Source organism: Orcinus orca, chromosome 12 (assembly GCF_937001465.1).
Source record: "Orcinus orca chromosome 12, mOrcOrc1.1, whole genome shotgun sequence".
Classification (NCBI taxonomy): Eukaryota; Metazoa; Chordata; class Mammalia; order Artiodactyla; family Delphinidae; genus Orcinus; species Orcinus orca.
Window position 1 is genome coordinate 29,168,927 of NC_064570.1, and position 18,954 is coordinate 29,187,880.

The 18,954-nt window shown below is 36.4% G+C and overlaps 1 protein-coding gene across 9 annotated transcripts in view; it reads right to left on the reverse strand.

The window, feature by feature from the left end:
* The window catches only part of EYA4 (EYA transcriptional coactivator and phosphatase 4), a 298,986-nt gene that overhangs the window by 35,850 nt on the left and 244,182 nt on the right, over nt 1-18,954 (reverse strand). For 5 of the 9 annotated variants that reach the window (XM_049695614.1, XM_049695613.1, XM_049695617.1 and 2 more), the window contains 4 exons: nt 18,196-18,275; nt 14,324-14,507; nt 6,330-6,466; nt 4,791-4,874 (listed from right to left, as the gene is read on the reverse strand). In XM_049695614.1, the coding sequence (XP_049551571.1) occupies nt 4,791-4,874; nt 6,330-6,466; nt 14,324-14,507; nt 18,196-18,275 (485 nt within the window). The remainder of the gene's footprint in view (nt 1-4,790; nt 4,875-6,329; nt 6,467-14,323; nt 14,508-18,195; nt 18,276-18,954) is intronic. The other 4 variants (XM_049695616.1, XM_049695620.1, XM_049695615.1 and 1 more) reach the window with 1 other exon arrangement.

The following is an 18,954-nucleotide window of genomic DNA, read 5'->3' on the forward strand; positions in this document are numbered from 1 at the left end:
CAGGACATGGATGATAGTTTTCAGAGCTAAGTGCTACTTTTATATATATATTTTTTACATTATATCATTTAATCCATCCAGTAACTCCAGGAAGGAAATGGATTATAACCATGTTTAGATGTGAAAAGAGGCTCAGAGGTTAAATGAGTAGCTTAAGGTACATCTAGGCACAGGACTTCCTCCTAACCTCTAGTTTGGTGTTCCTTCAGCTGGATTACTGCCCTACAGAATGTGTTCTGAGCAACCCTCAGGACTCAGGAAACCCTTCTGGGGTGACTGAGAACCATGGGGGAAGGGATTGTCTACGTGAGGGAAATGGGATGTCTCCAGTCCCCCAACTTCTACATTTCACCTAGAGCAGATCTGCCCTTATATGTTTTATATAAAGATACTCAGCGTGATATACTACGAACACAAAAGATTCTCTGGTTAAAAGAACAGAAAAATCACTATGTCATACAAAACTTTTACACTCTGAAAGTGCACAATGTGGAAACAAGACTGATCCGAGAAATTAAAAGGACTGAAGACATTAAGAATTTCAAGATTAGATAAACTTTACGTAGTACAGGGGTCTTTTTTTTCCTCAGCAGAAATAATGGCCCTGGTCACTTTCACTATTGGCAAAGTCCTTCTGAATTGTCAGCTGATGACCAGAAAGACCTCATTTCAGTGGGTCCTCAAGGTCATTACTTAGACACTTGGGAATGAAGGAATTAAACATGGTTACAAAGGATTCTTAACTGTAAAACATCTCAGGACCTTTAAGATGATAACATATACTGAATGGCCATAAAATTCAAGTAGTCCTTAAATTTATTTGGCCATGGGTTTTTTTTTCCCACAAAGACTATCAATTAACATATTTTGGAACTCGCTTTCCCAAGAAAAATGTTGGGGAAATGCTCTTTTCTAGCGGTTCCCAAAGCATGGTCCATCAGCTTTATAGAAAATTTACTCCAAAGGTGAAATCTCAGGCCCTGCCTCAGACCTACAGAATCAGAAACTCTGGGTTTTACAATCCCTGAGGGTCAGGGACTCACATTCAAGTTCAAGAAGCCCTTCTCCAGTTTTATTGTCTTCAGAGCAGTTACCATAATCTGAAGTTACTTTGTTTGCTTGTTAGCTCCAGGAGAGCGGGAAGCACGTGTACCTGTGCTAAGTAAATATTTGTTGGATGAACACAGTTGTCCTTGGAGCTCTAGTTTATTTATGGTGTGTGGTGAAGCTGCAACTACCCAATACCCTCTCTGTCCCCTTCAAATGACCCCTGAGCTACATGTGGTCCCCAGCTTCACAAGATGGGCCTCATATAACAACATCCTTTATTTAGTCACTTCTTAACATGCCAAAATATTAACGTCTTACTAGCTAAGAGGCAACACCAATTTCCTTATTGACATTAAGAAAAAAGTCAATGATCAAATTACTTTAAAAAATAAATAATAATTCAATAAACATGGTCATCTAAATTGTTTTTCATGCAACTCAATAAAGGAATTTTCATTTTGATTAGAAAAAAATAGAGCTTAAAAACATTTTCCCTTTAATTTCTTTTAATTTCCTGGAGGAAACCATTATTCAACATGGTCAACTCCAGCAGGCCCCCTTCCGGTAGCAGAGAATAGTATTAAGGACAAAGCTTTGTTATGAGAATGACCTGGTTTCCAATACTCGTACCAGCATTTATCACTTTGCAACCTTGGTCAAGTTTCTTAAACTCCAATAACCCAGGTTTCCTCATCCACAGAACTTGGATCACAATACGTTACAGTAGAGTAATTATAAGAGTTAAGTTGGATAACATTTGTGAAAGTGACTAATCACAGTTACAATTTTTGTGAGCGTTATTTCACACCAAGTGTTCTGCTAAGCTATTAAACATGGTATTCTCTTTACTTCTCCTTCACTATAGATAGTATTATTCCCATGTTACAGAAATGGAGACGGAAGAATTAAGTAATTTGCCCAAGGTCAGAACACTGTAAGCGTCAGCACTGGGTTTTCAAAGTTAGGTTTCTCTGACTCGAAGGCTCTTGTCCTTCTCCCCCATCCCTACTGCTTGTGAAATGCCAAACACAGGTGCTACCACATGGTAGGTGTTCTAGAAATGTAGGCTTATCTTCCCCACACCCTGCCAACAGTGCCTCTGATCCTATTCCGATTCTGCACCACCATGAGGTACTGGTATCTGTCTACCACACTCTATTTCACTGAACATTTCTTAAGTTTTCCCTTTTGATGGAAAACTATCCCAATTGTCTGCAAGAAGATACTTAGAATCATTCCAACTTAAAGGAGAACTCACACAACTGCCTTCACAGTACCTCACTAATTGTCCTTATTCCTTTCAGGAAATGTCACTTGTATATTGTGTTCATGGTAGCTTAATCGTCTATGCCATGTGATGTTCTGTAAGCAGAAACGACATGGGCTTTGAGGTCAAAGAGTCCAGGGCCCCAAGAGTCATCTCTACCACTGACTAGCTGTGTGATTGCACACATCTTATTCCCTCTCTGAGCATGTTTCCTCACGTACAGATTGGGGAGAAGAACCCACCCCTTAAAATTGTTGTGACGCTTAACGCTGGCACATCGTGGGCATTAAATAAACATTAGTTTCCTTCTTCCCCTCACTTTTCCCGCCGTTGCTGCAAGCTCGGCTGTTTTAAGCCTCTGTAGGCATAGAGAATGTCTCTCTTTTCTATGCGAGCAAAGCTTTTCGACAATACTTTAAAATAACGGAACTTGTTTGTGAAATGAATGCTGCATGACCAGGTGGCCATCCTGGGAGGTGATGGGTTATTTCAGTGATGCACCACTGCTGAGGGAAGTAGGAGAAATTTTCTTTTGGAATTGCTCTTAGAGCCAGTTTATCAGTCACTCAAGAAAAGCAGCTTCATTATTTGATGTTGTTTTATAATGGTTTACCACCCCTCTGCTTCTTTACTGGTACCCCTTCATATCCCAAATAGAAGGCCGTGCTCAGTTCTGGGATGGTAGAAACTTTAAGGTATTTTTGACAGAAATGGAAAAAAAATGTGTATATGTATATATATATATATATATATATATATGTATATATATAGTGACATTTTGACCATGCTCTTTATTTATCGTCTTGGGTTCAAATCATCCTTTTACTTCTAAATATCACAATTACCACAAAAGGATGAAGATTTGAAGTCAGAAAATATTTTAAAAATCTAAAGGTAATTCCAAAAGATGAGTCGCGCCACTGGTTTGGCATAATGGAAGCAACAGGGATATTTAGGTATAGCGTCCAATGGTGACTATTTTGAAGGGGACTTTTATTTGGATTTGTGTGTTCAAGTTAGGCTGTTTATTTTAAACATTTATCTAATATGAAAATTTGCACAAAAATACTGTAATCAGTTCAATAGGATTACTGTGTATTCCACATAAGCCAAAATTATTTCAGAAGAAAATGCTTTAGATTATTATCTGGAAACTTTTTAGACTGTATGCTCTATCAGTAATAGAATTTTGAGTGTGTACCACAAATTTATGTATAGTTAATTTATTTATAAATTACATACATATTCTTTAAGTTATAATCGTTTACATGTATTGAAACAGATAAGAATAGAAATTGCAGGGTATAAATGTGTTATTTTCTCTCCTTATCTCAGTGAAGCACCTTGTGTATATCTGGCACATACGCATACATCCTGCTTTGGAGATCACTGTTTTAGATGATGATGATTGTGATAAAGGAGCTAAGTCTCCTTTTTCTGAATGGTCACTAAATAAAATTGTTACCTTTCATATGTTTAGCAACTTTCATTACTTATACTAAGAATCAAATGCAATGCAAATTCACCAAGAGCGCAATTTAGGAGGAAATGCTTGAGTGCAATTAATTCATCACAACTAGTCTAGAAGATGTTAAAAACTGCATGTTGAGCTAACATGAGACCCTATGAAATAATGTGACACTATAAAGATGAAGGGAGACACTTCCCTAAGTGTCATATGAAAAGGAACCAAAGTTAGATACAACTTTGAATACAGTAATTGAAGGCAGGCCAACATGTTGTGAATTGACTCTGGTTAGACTGTGAGTCCTACAGAATCAAAGACTCAAATGGCCTCTACAACTGTGTTTCTAGCTGGAAAACCTGTTGCAGGTGCATCACTCTTTGAAACAGACTCACACACGTGTATAACAACACTGTTACAAGAAGCAAACTGACTATGAAAATAATGGCAAGAGACAAAGGAAAGTAATGAGAACATCTGCCTCTGGATTTGTATGTGTGACGGGGTATTATTCCCAGTCTCTATAATATGCTTCCTCAAAGTTACCAAAAAATACTTATATTTATAAATGCAAAGGATCTGTCAGACAAAAGATTACTTCCTTATTTCAAATGGCATTCTATAGCAACATCTGGTGCAACAAATTAATCCAAACAATTTCTTAAGGTTCCCTTATTAGACAATAATATATGTATTATAATGTTTAAAGTCCATTTCAATTTACAAAAACATTTTCTAAAATAATTATGTGAGGGTAATAAGCTTGGTTTTTCATGTAGAAAATTCAAAGTTATTATGAAGAAAGGAAAAAGAATATGATTTCTAATTAAGTTCTGTAAAATTTGCCAGTTCACATTAAAGAACAATGAGCCACTGGAAATAAATAATTAAGAGCAGACTTGACAGACTGCAATAAAAACACTACAAGGTATTTTTAAATGGCTTTTGATTTTATTTAAAATAAAATTCTAACAAGGTGTCTTGGGGTAAAATTTCTTGATTTCTTACCTTGCCATACTTCTGGGCATAAGATCCCGTGAGCAGTGAGTGGAAAACAATGATGGTTTCATCCAAGTCCCACACAAACACACGCTGGAGAAAAAAGATAAATATCGAAGAATTATCAAGTTCTAAGGAAACAGAAATCTCTTTACAAGTAGAAGACCTCTCATTTTATTGTTGGATATAATCTTGATACCATTATATGGAAATCTATGCTACTCCATTAATTTTTCCTCCAAATTTGTCAAATCTAACCCCTTTAAAACCTGAGGAACAAGAGTGACAAAAATAATAAGGCTTAAAAATGTGATGTCCTAATCTGAATGAATTCATTCAAATATGTACTTGCAGTTAATACCCAAAAGACACGTTTGGACTTTATGATAGAAGTGTGCTCTTATAAAATTTTATGTCTCATGAATTCATGAAGTTTTGTAATTCATGCAAAGAATTATATTTTAAAAAATATTTTAAAGAATCAATGAACAATTTCTAAATAGGAATTGCAACGTGTGGACCCTTGGGTCAGATTAAGTCATAAGATGGGTTGTTTGGCCTGCACAGTGTTTTGAACGGTTTCAAATTATTGATTAAAATGTCCAGATTAGAAGATTTCACACAAAGTTCAGGGTTTTGACTGCAGTAGACAAACTTCCAGTTTGTGGCAATGGTGGCTGACAGTCCATGTGGCAATGATGCAGGGGTCCCTTTAGACTGGGCCAGTGCTCCCCACTCTTCTCAGTCTGCTGGCCCCCTAGCCCAGTTCACTCGTTCATATCACCTGCTGGGTTCTTGAAGGCATTTGAATCTACTACTGTTGTTCGCATCAAGGAAATGATCTCTTATGAAGAGATGCAAGGGCTATTACTTGACTTTACTAAATCTGGAGATTTAACTTTTTTTCGCAGTTAAAATATGCAGCTGTGTAAGAAGTAACACATTACGGTTAAGAATAGTTTCTTCTGATGTTTCATAATAAAAACAACCTGCTTAGTATGGATATATCTCAAAAGATCTGTCCCAACTGGAAACAATGACACACAGAAATTTTTACAGGTATAAAAATTTTAACATATGTATCAAATGACTGGAATTTTTCTTATTTTCTGATGACACCTTTTTTTCTCCATACAGATTAATTTTACCTTTTAATATTTATTGACCCATGTAAACATCTTTCATGACCCTAGTACTCCCAGAAAGAGTGCTTCTCAGATAAATACTCCACAAACAATGGCTTTATTTTTCAAATTTCTGCTTGTGCCTTCTGTTTGTGTCTTTTGGATCAAAAGATGCAACTATCTCAGGCCTAGAATTTATAGAGCATTATGATTTTTAAGTTGTTATTGTTTTTAGTTTTGCCATTATAATGGACGAAATCTCCAATTTCAGAGCTGTGAAATGCCTACTTCATAGTAGGTCCACTCATTTCATGATGTATCTTTTTCTTTTAAGTCTGAAACTTTACAGAACTGTACGGTATAGAATATATCATTCAATAAAATGAAACATCACATTACACCTTTTAAGGAGAAGTCAGCATACCTCCAGGTCACTGTCGGGAGGCGGGGAGGGATTACTTTTCCGGCCTCTTCCTCGGGACTTTGACCCAGAACTCCTGCACGTTCTCTCATCAAGATCTTTGATGGGTGTGGAGGGGCTCTGCACGGTATCAAACTCTCCTGTGAATAACATGAATACTGTCAAGGACAGCACTTCGTTTTTAGATCAGGTATGAGTCTTCATGATTAATGATTTTAACAAATCCTACAACAGAAAATTCCTTATGACAAGAAAGATTTATAATCACAAATACACAAAATTCTAATTCAGTCAAAATTTTGCAGGTCACACAGGTTTCTCCTAGTTTCGATCTATGTGATCTATTAAACCTGAAGACCTTTTGTACTCCAGATTCCCTCAACTTCCCATCTCTATCCCCACCTATGTATTTATCTAAATTTAGATCTGTTGTCACCTCCTTATGTCTGAGGATAAGATCCCATCCCTCCCTCTGCAAATATGACTTCCGTGCCTCACCTATTAGAGAATAATCATGCTCCACTACTCAAACTCTCTCTTACCTTCCCTTCAACCTCTCCTGTTTCTGGGGGCGGGGGGCACACAGACAAGTTGAAAAGTCCTTCCCTTTGACCTTGCATTTCTATCTAGAAGCTATCTGTTCGCTATCTTTTCTTTTTAAAGGACCCGTCTTAAAAGAACAGCACGTACCAGTGCTGTCCAACAGAAATACAAAGTGAGCCACGAATGTAACCACGCATACATATAATTTTAAATGTTCTAGAAGCCGCATTAAAAAGAAACATGTAAAACTAATTTCATTCCTATATGCTAATTGCTCTAATATATCCAAAACATTATCATTTCAGCATATAATAAATATAAAAATGACATGTTTTACATAATCTCGTTTTCATGCTAAGTCTTCGAAATCCTGTGTGTATATGACACTTAGAGCTGACTTCAATCTGTACTAGCCACACGTGCCTATTAAGCCCTTGTAATGGGGCTAGTACAGACTGAAGTCAGCGGCTACAGTACTGGACGGCACATTTGTCTCCTTTGATCATTTTCCCCACTCCACACCATGTGGGCAATCTAACCCTCTCATACGTCAGTCACTTTCTACGTGATGACCCATACATCATACGAAGTCAAATCTTAAGTTTCAGACTTTATGTTTAATTGGGTTCTGCATGTCCCACAGATACCCAAGAGTCTGACACGTCTAAAGCTAGCGAGGCAGCATCTTATGAGGTAGAGAGTACAGAGCAGTGGCAAGTCTGTAGGAGAAGGTGTTAAGATAAACCCACCAAGGCGACAGTGAGGTGCAGTAGAACTTCACAAGTAACAAGTGTTGGACTTACTATATGACTTCAAGCATTTTACTCAGTCTCTCTGAATCTCAGTTTCTTTGTATACTAAAGCCTGGGTAATAGCAGCTATCTTTTTGTATTACTGAGATAAATCTGATTTATGTTTAACTGAAATCATATGCATAATGTTAAAATGTCTAGGAGATTCCAATGACAAACTATATTAAAGTTACCCAATTTTTAAAAGTAAAGATGTTATGACTCTCATGCTTTATCATAAAAATTAAAGTAAAATAATTATGAGGACAGCCAAGCAGTTATTAATCTAAATAAACACATCTGAACAAACTAGATCACACTTAGGTAACATTTTTTCTGAGATGTTTTAGGTAAACAGTGTTTACATAGCTAACCTCTAATAATTTCTAACGGTCAAATGTTTTCTTTGGGAAACATCTGTGCATGTCAGGACAGCATCAAAAAAAATGTCTGTGTTCCAAATATTATTTGCTCTTAAAACATTGCTAGCACAGTACATTGCATGGGTCTCTGCTATCGAATGCATGAGAGTAGAAAGCATAATAAAAGGATCTTTAGTTACGATGCTGAATACAGCCCTATGTCATAGTAAATCAGGTTTCAGCTTACGTGTATAGGCGTTAGATGGGGATTTGGGTACTTAAACACACATCTACTTTTTAAAAATATCACACAAAATGTTTTCTATTTTCAATTATTTTTATAAAACAGAATTTTTCTAAGGTTACTATGTCCTGCCAATCAAATGTTCTTTTTCAGATAAAATATTGATTCAAATTAACACACATTTATTAAGCGTATAAGATTTTTTTGGTTGACATTCCCCAAGACCTATCTTTCTATCCATGATAGATCAATTTTCAGGAGTTAACTCTCATCAGGCAGCTTTGTTCTTGCCACAGTGCAAGGGGTGAATAGACAAAATCTTGCAAAATCCCAAAGTTACTGTGCTCAGTTGTGGGTGGTTGATGGTTGACTGGATCCCTAAAGACGGGGTTTGGCAGGAACAACTCAGCTACTCGAATGAACTGGAAGTCAGCAGCCATCACAACAAGGGAGTGAAAAGAGTAGAAGGAGGAAGGGAAAAGACTGGTCATAGGAAGTGTCTGGGTCTCAATAAGCTTATTGGAATACGTGTTTGGCTAGAGTCGCCGCTCATTATGTCTGAGATTTACCGACATTGTAGCCTGGAGCAGTTGTTTGTTTTTTCCTTAATGTGGCTGGAACTTCATGACATATGTACACTATGCTTTATACATTCTGTTGATGAACATTTGGGTTATTTGTAGTTTTAGGCAACTATGAATAAAGCTGTTATAAACATTCTTGTTTATACCTGTGGGCATAAGCTCCCCTTCCTAGCATATCCCTATATGTATATACTAAGCATATGCCTATATGTATACACCTGGCAGAGGGAGTGCTGGGTCAAATGGAAGGAATATGTTTACCTTCAGTAGACACTGAGCACTCTTTTCCAAAGCTGTTGTATTAATTCACTCTCTTACTAGCAATGAGAGTTCTAGTTGCTCTACATCCTCACCAATACTTGGTATTGCTAGTCTTTTTTATATTAGTGATTGTAGGGGTTGGTAGTATCTTATTGTAGTTTTAATTAGCATTTTCTTGATGAGTAATGATGTAGAATACTTTGTTTCTTACTCATTTGGTATCTACTTTTTATGAAGTAACTGTTTAAATCTTTGACTAATTTTAAAAAATTGGGTTATCTTTTTCTTATTGATTTGTCAGAGCTCTTTACTGTGAAACGTTCTTTACACACACACACACACACACACACACACACATATATGACTTAAACTTCACTTCTACCCAGTGAATTTGTTCCTTTATTAGCCTCTTTTAATAATGGGAGAACTGGAGACATGTGGGACTCAATTAACTAACCAAGATGAAATAGCCTGTATGTGAAATGTTGATATGGTTCCAGAACTCCCGCTTTAACCACTAGGTAATACCTCCTCTCCCAAATAGCACCAGTCTGTCCAGGTTACAAAAAGGTCAAATGTATATCTGTTTCTACTAATCAAAAGAGTTACACAGACTTTACACAATTTCTGTGAGAGTGAGGTCCAAGGAATTCATCTGAAGAACATCAGAGTAAAAGAGCAGGTCCTTAAGAGGCCATGTGCTGTATTTGGGCTCCTACAGCAACCACCCAGATGGAAATGAACTGACCTCCATATCTTTTGAAGGTTCTAGCCTTTCTTCTGATAAAGGGCAAAATCAGGAACTTGAGCTCAACTGGTCATTAAACATTTGTTGACATTTGTTTTTAAAAGGAGAAAGCTGTTAATTCCAGTGCCTCTGTCAATTTCACTCAGGTAATTGCACTAGGGTACAGTAATGCTGCAGGTAGGGAAAATGCAAATTGGCAGAGAAGTTAAATGTGGTCAGTCCTTTCCGTTTAAGTCCTCTTGTTCCTTCAATGAACTGAATTAGTACTTTGCTTTCCTTCCTGTCCTCATGTGAAATGCCATGAGGCCTAGAAAGTCTACTGAGTTCTGCCTAAGAAACTGGCTTCTTTTCAAAGAGTGATCTTACCATATCCTTTACTTTTCTGCAACACTTGTAAAGTTTAATTAGCTAATGTATCTGAAATGTTTGCCAAGGTCTCAGACTACAGAATGTTGTTACAAATTGCTAGTTATATTTAATTTTAAAGATGTTTAAAATTTTAAAAAGGAGCTATAAAAATATCACTAAGCTTAATGTGCTATCAGTCATCAAACATTCGGAATGCGAATCAAAAATATAATATACCTAAGATAACCTTTATGTTAAAGGCAAAGAAAGATCTTTTCAAAGATAATGAACTAAAATATCTGTTCTTAATCAGCATGGTAATGTTTCTTTAAATACATTGTCAAATTACCTAATAAGGTAAAATAAATGACTGAATGCTATTTGTAATTTCCAAATAACATCAGTCATTACCCATTGCCCTAGGCTTTTTCCTGGGCTAACACTATACATGACTGAATAATTATCTTTTAATCAGTACCGTAATGAATAACTGCACCTTCTAAGTTTTGGATATTTAGATCCAACTTTATTTCATTAGGTTTATCGCTAAATCAGAGCAACCAGCTGTCTCTTATAGAACATAAAGTATGTTTCCATTTTAAACACGGGAGAAGTCAACAGTGAATGATTTATGACAAACTGTGGATTTAACTGTTAGGTCTCTGCTTTAAGTCCAAACGCAGAGCCAGTCAGTGGAAAATACTCTTTATACCCTTAAACAAAATACCTCAAATTTCATCAATAATAAAGAAAAATCCCATAGTTATGAACTTGTTTACTTTTTGGATGCATGCCAGACCTGCAAAGGCAAAAATCAAACTTAAAACTATCTTGACTGAAGGTCTGAGGTCACAGAGTTCCTTAAAGATCTAGACACGTGTATTGTTATGATTTTCGTTGAGAGAATAATATGGGTACAAGTAGAAATAATTTCTTCTTTAAATTCAATGGAAAGTCTCGTAAGATCTGACAATTATGTCAAACTGTATTCGTTGGTATTAGCAACCAGTGGAAAGCTGAAGAAATTGCAGCATTCTGATACTGAATATGAGAATGTCACATATGAATGTGTTACATTCAAAGTCACATACTCAGAATATCTACAAGTCTGCGTTTAGTATTTTTAATGTAAATAAAATAGCTATTCTGAAAGTTGATTATTCTTTAGCTAATAGAGAGTACCCATCTGTGTCTTTCGTGCATAGAAACTCTTGTGGTCATACTGAAATTAGATTAAAACCAATCTTCCACCCAAAGTTCTACACAGCATAAACCATTTTGGGGTATTTGAATGGTTTTCATTCCTGGTAGCTCAATTCTAGTAAATTCCAAAACACTTTGCAAGTCCTGTCACTCTGTCTCTGATATCTCGATGATCAAATATTTAGTCTGTGGTTTTGCTTCTGAACACAGTCATTCTACTTTGTTTTCCCCGTGCATTCACCAGTGAGAAACACCTTTCGCAGTGTGACGAGAACATCAAATATCTCCCCACCTAAAGTGCTTCCACCACTTGTAAGCAAGGATTCTGAAATCACTCATTCTTTAAATTAAGATAAGATTCTTAATGAAATGTAAGTGTTTACTCAAAGAGGATCAGGACAGAATTGGAACATGGGATTTAGGCTGGGCGGAAGTTAAGGCAGGTAGTGTACCAAGGGTGTAAAATTTAAGGGCTGTGAGAATGAACGCCCCCTTACATTCTGCACCGCAGGCAACTCTTGCCTTCCCTTCATCCTGGCCCTACATAAGATATGGCTGCTAAGAGAGGGGGAGGTTAGGTGGAACGACTAAAAAGGGAATGAGGACTAGAGGTTCAAAGGGGCTATGTGTTTACAGGAGGGAGGGTCTAAAAAGAAGATAAGGGGAAAGAAACTGGTAGTAGGGGCATCAAAGTCTAGTACACCTATTAACAATTTTCCCTTCGGTCTATAGTTAGATTAGAGACAATATTTTAAGATTCTTTTTTTAAATATTCGCTTCCATTATGGTTTATCACAGGATATTGAATATAGTTCCCTGTGCTATACAGTAGGACCTTGTTGTTTATTCACCCCATATATAACAGTGAACCAAAAAGAAAGAATGTTGCCATTTCATGAATATAATTGCATTTTCTCTGTCGCTTAAAGTATGTTTCATTGTCGGGCTTCCCTGGTGGCGCAGTGGTTGAGAGTCCACCTGCCGATGTAGGGGACGCGGGTTCATGCCCTGGTCCAGGAGGATCCCACGTGCCGCGGAGTGGCTGGGCCTGTGAGCCATGGCCGCTGAGCCTGCGCGTCCGGAGCCTGTGCTCCGCAACGGGAGAGGCCACAACAGTGAGGGGCCCGCGTATCGCAAAAGTATGTTTCATTGTCACTTCTTCATGTTCAAATTAGTTTTCTCGTTAATATTCCCCACGTTATCTAGCATTTTCCTTTTCTCAACATTCATACTATTTTAATTATTTGCTCGATCTTGTCTTGCTTGTTAAATGGAAGCTAAATGAAGTTAAATGTATGCAGAGAGCATATTCACTGCTGAAATACCAGCAGTGCCTAGTACCTAACAGAAACTCAATGAAGAATTGTTTAATGGACTTTTTGTCTTCTTGGAACCACTGGTCCAGTTAGAAAGAATTTACAGTATTGTGACCATGTGTCCCTATTTTCTTGCCCTTCCAAAGCAGGACAAAAAAGAAGCAGAGATGAGTTTGGATCTTGCAAATAACTGGAAGTCAGAAAAATATTCTTGAACATACTAAATGGTATTTACAAAAACAAAAAATTTCTTAACTTTGATTTTCTTATTGAGTTTTGATAGTTCTTTATATATTCTGGATACAAGTGCTTTATCAGATATGTGTTTTGCAAGTATTTTTTCCCAATCTGTGGCGTGTCCTTCTACTCTTGTGATGGTGTCTTTTGAGGAGCAGAAGTTCTTTGCTTTATGAAGTCTAATTTAGCTTTTCTTTTCTTTTATGGATTGTGTTTTTAGCGTGATATCTATTAAATTTTTATGTAACCCAAGGCCACAAAGAGTTTCTCCATGTTTTCTTCTAGAAGTTTTAGTTTTAACAATGTTTTGTATATGGTATGAGTTACAAGTCAAGATTCTGTTTTATGTTTTGTTTTGTTTTGTTTTGCATATGGATGTCAGTGTTCCAGCACCATTTTCTGAAAAACTATTCATTCTCTCTAATTGCCTTTGCACCTTTGTCAAAAACCAAACTTTTAGTATATGTTGTATCATTGTATATGTTGTATATATTATATACAACATATACAAAATATATCCAGAAATATATATATTTCTGGACTCTTTATTCTATTCCATTGCTCTATGTATCTAATATTTTTGCCAATACCAAACATTCTTGATTATTATATTTTATAAATTTTGAAATCAGGCAATGTGAGTCCTCAAACTTTGTTCTTACAAAATTCAAAATTATTTGGCTATTCTAGTTCCTTTGTCTTTCCTTGTAATTTTAGAATCATCTTGATAATTTCTCCGAAAGATCCTGCTGGAATTTTGATTGGGGTTACAATGAATCTCTATTAAACTTGCTTTTCACTTTAAGCTCTTCAGCTGTGTTAAATATGTGTCAGCAAATACAATTCTAATAAGAATACAGACAAGTTTCTGGCAATGAAGACTATGATGGATTTTAAATATGTGTTGATCAGACAAAGATATTAAACTACCTACCAATGATCCGAAAAATCCTAGGAATGTGGGAAATGTTCACTGGCTGGGGCTACTGATGACTCGTAAGGTGAAAAAGTTATACAGTTTCTCAAGCATAAAGGAAATATCATCAGTTTTACCCAAAGAAGATAATATTACAACTTTTCTATGTTGTCAAGATCTCCATGAAATAATTAGTCTGGCAAAAGATCCACTTACCTTTTATCTCCATATTCATATGTATTCTGTCATTTGATATTAAAATCTCCTAACTATCCCACACCTAAAAGAAAGGTTTCTGGAATGCCAGAAAAGCCTCACCTAAATCAGTGATACTAGCACAGATTAAACATCAGCATAATTATCTGGAAGCTTTCAGCCTTGTTTGTAAAATGCCCATTTTCTCCATACTATTAGATACAGCAAAACATATAAAAAGTATTTCACCTGGATGAAGATCTGTACCTGGTTGGCTAGTCAGTCCTGTGAGAGATTCCTGCAACTGGTAGGTTGAGGTCGAGGAGGACGTGCCATCAGCTGTGTTATTTGATGTCATATATGCTCCATATGTTGATGCAGAGTAATATTGTGCATACTGGTTTTGGCCAAAGGCTGCGTAGGATGGATAATCCTGAAATAATAATTGACATGTGTGTGTGTTTGAAAGACAGATTGCCCTCTAGTATACTCCAAAGAAAAGCAATCGCAATGGCAATGGAAAGATTAGTATCTGGCTCCACTGGTTCTGGAGTCCCCAGCTTTGAGGTGATCCTAATAAGCAGAGACCATTCTGCGGGCATCTCGTACACGCACATAGTAATGAAATACCTTGCGGGTCTTGCAAACCAGGTCCAGTACACAAATTTTAATCTGTTTAAAGGTTGTATATGCGTCATTTCCCCCCCAGAATTACATTTCCAAGGATGTACATCCTCAGGTCTTACGCACTTGAAGAGGAGAGAAGGAGGTGTTCGTATTCACAGCATTCATTCTCATCTTCTAATATCACCAGCAAGGAGGAGGTGTACCCCTCTCCCCACTTCCATACAGACCTTGGGCTGCATTATTGTGATTTTTGTTCCCTTTTTAGGCTACTCTTGATAATTTTGTTTTCTTGGCAGGAGGTAAACAGTAGAGAAAAGAAAATGAATAAAAGATATTCTTACCCAGTTTCTCACAGGCTACATGCCACCTGAGGCCTTGACCTAAAGTCTTTCGTGAGGCTTTCATATATTTAGTTTGCATCATTTGTTAGAGAGAAAAGAAAGCCATTGGGTCAATTCCTTTCACCTGCTTTTTATTAAAAATTTTTTAAATAATCTTAAAATGATGTAAATAATCCTTCAAAATCCTTTTACATATTAAGATAAGGAATAAGTATTTGTTGCAATAGTTGGTGTTTAATATATCTGACATGTTTTAGCCCAAACTGTTATCAGTGATGACAAATCCTTGGTCAGGATGAAGATTCCCTAATGCACGTTTCTAAGGGAAACAAAGATCCATGGTTGATGTGGTTTCCAAAAGAGGAAATTCTCTGCGTTCGTAAATATATGTATAAGCAAATATATGTATCATCAGAAAGGGTTAAGCAGTATGGCAGAAAATGAAAATTCTATTTGTCTGTTAATTTCAGGATCTGATGTTCCCTACTATTACCTGAGAGTCAAAAACAAAACAAACAAACAAACAAACAAAACTCTTGGCAGTATTTGGACAAAATTCCTAGTAACGTATTTTTCTCAGAGTAAAACATGGATCACAAATATTAACACAGTGCTTACTTTGTGTCAGGCACTCCTCTAAGGCCTTTAGTAGATTTACTCATTGAAATCTCACAACCTCCTATGTGGTATTATTACTATCTCTATCTTACACTGAAGTAAAGGGATAAAGGCACAGAGTGTTTAAAGAGATTTGCCCAAAGTCAGACAGCAAGTTTCAGGGCTCAAACTGGAAGCCAGAGAGACTGACTCCAGCATCTATCTGTGTGGGAAGCTCTCCACTGGGCTGCCAGTGCCCGGAGAGGAAGATGAAGTTACTCACTGGAAAGGTCCAGTCTACCAGCTTCCAGTGATTATAGTGTCTTTTTGCACTCAAGTATATCTCAAAGATTCCCCCTACTCTTCATTTCCACTCTTATCACCTTGTCCTAGCTACCTTCACTGCCTGCTGTAGCCAATGTACCAGTTTTCTGACTGCTCTCCTCATTTCCATTTTTGGCTTTTTCCAAAGTCTCTGAAGCCAGAGTAATATTTTTCAAAAATAAATTACATGATGCTATTCTCCTGCTAAAAAATTCTTTAATAGCTTCCCTTTGGGCTTGGAATAGAATTGAAGTTCCTTATTATAAGCCACAGGGCCCTACATGAGCAGGCCGCAGCCTACCTCCATAAATGGATGTTTCCCCACCTGCCCCTCAGGTGCAAACTAAACTCCAGCCTTCTTTGAGTTCACTGACACCCCATGATTTTCACCCCTCAGGGATGTGATACATGCTGCTTTCTATGCCTGAACACCCTTGCCCTCAGTCTTCACCTAACTTTTGGAAGACTTGGCCTAAATGTCATTTCCATGGAGAAGCCTTCCACAAAATCCCCCTTACTCAAAATTAGCCTTCTCATAATATTTTTAATAGGACCCTGTTCTCTCCCTTCATGCTTTCCAATTCTATATTTACTCAGGTGTTTACTGGTTTATTGTCTGCTTTTCTCAGTAGACAGAAAGCTCCCTAAAGCAAGAAACAGGTTCCAGTCACGCTGCTCCTACCTTCAGCTCCCCAGGATACAGACCAGTTCCTAATATCTAATAGGCACTCAGTGAGTATTTGCTAAAAGAATCAATTAGTCTTCAGACCATGGTCCAAAATACAGATTACATATTATATTGGGGCCACTGAATTAAATATACTGCTAGTACTGGATGTATTTTGTGATATAAAACTGTTTGTCAATAAATTTTCTTCTCCTTATTAATCATTTTTTTAATCCTCCCAACAAAGAACAAAGCAGTCTTCCCCTTATGCTACTACTCTGCCTAGTATATATTTCTATTATTATATTCCAAATATTCCACTCCCTGCCCATATTATTTTCATGTCTGTGTCTTCAGGAGGATTGTATCCTTCCCAGAGAGCAGAGAACACCGACTTCGAATCTCCAATGCACAGTTGAAAAATCTAATGGCTAACAGGTGCTCAATAAATGTTTGGTGTATTAATAAATGAGCGAGTGAAATTAAGCTACGTGGATTATCAAAAATTCTCAATTTTTTATAATAAAATATGCATACTGACTTTGATGTTTACTGTTTTAAGAAACCATTTTTCAAACTAATGCCAAACTATACAGTTTAATGCTGTCAAAAATATCATTATTCCACTGTTTAATCATCAAATTTTCCTCTTTGCCTCTTGTTACCTTAATAAAAATTGAAAGGAGAAGGCAATTAATATAATTCCTTCAGTAAATCCAAAGAGCAAACACTTATGCAGTAACATATTTTAGAATGTACAGAAGTCCAGCGATTATGTTAGTGTATTGCTTACCCATGAAATCAGCTACCCTTCTACCTCAGCTACTCTGAACATGACTGAGGAGCAGGAAATAGGGACAAAACTTTCTGAATAGATCACAAATTCATGTTGTTCCACGCTAACTCACTCATTCAGGCACATCCACGCTTGTTCCACACATAATTCTAACACGATTCTAAAAACAATCGCAGGCTTCAAAACACACAAAAATATTAAGCAAACATCACTATGAGGACTAAGGAATTCTAGGAGCAAGTGTAGTGGGTGACAAAAGCAAAAAATTACAGCTGTCAGGGCAGTAGGAATTTAACAGTTATCAAAAAAAAAATCATAGAACTAAAAAATAAAAGCCAATAGTAGTTTGAGAGGCATTTTGTTTAGGAACAAATGATTTGGTTTTGGACCAAGAGTGTTTTATAGTCTACATCATAATCTGATTATGGGTTATAGTTCAACCTATGAATTTTCATAATAACTGTTTTATCAAGAAAAAATAAAATTATGTTTAGTATAGCTTAAAATAATAGGAAAATATGCAATAGATTCTGTAATTTCCTGTCAAATGACTAAAACAATCATGGCTTAAATGTTTAAAGGGCAAAACTTTAGCAATCAGGAAAACTGAAACATCCAAAATTACACAAATCCAAAGAATTCCAGACAGCTCATTTTTACTACCTTGAAATGCCATCTTAATTTGAAATACATAAACCTTACTAACCTGATACTATTCTTCAAAAATCTGAAATATATATAAAAGCATAAACACAAAAAGCTACTATACCTGTTGTGAACCACTGAAATTCGTTGAGTTGGAAACTGAATTATTTGCATAAATAGTAGATGATGGTGCAAAGCTAGAACCTAGAGGTAAAGAACAAATTGCATTTTAAAAATATTTCTTGAAAAATATTTAAAATATTTCACTTTGCAGAATTCAATGAAATATATATTAAATTTTGTTGTTGAGGCAGTGAGATTGAAAATTGAGAGATTCTAAGGAAAATGTCCTTAGCTGTGTCTTGTGACAACAGGTAAAGTCTTTTCTTTAGAAGTCTATAGAGGTAAACAGGAGCTTGTGGGAACAGTCTTACCAAGGACTTGGCTAACCTTCAAGGGTCAATGTCTACACGTACAGAAGTACTCAAAGAATAAGATATTATCCATACTGAGACTACTTCCAGGAAACTACTGGGACTTTCCAGTGGTCATATCAACTGCATATACATACAAAAACTACTCAAGTTCAAACATTTGGCTGGGGCTAGCTTAGGAAATAAACATGGAATCCATTTAGAGTTCATGCTTCCAGCTCCCCATCTTTCTGTTCCTCTATGTCCTTTCTTTAGAACAAAAAAAGCTGTGAGCTAGGGCTCAGACCCAAGGCAGAACTGTTTATACTGCAATCATCTAAGGTTTGACGACCTTCTAAAATTTTACGACAAGGTCTGAAAGTTATTTAATTATTTTAAAATTAGAGCAAAAACAAGTGAACTATCAATTTACAGATTAAAAAAAATGTTCTCATGGAATGTACTTGTTA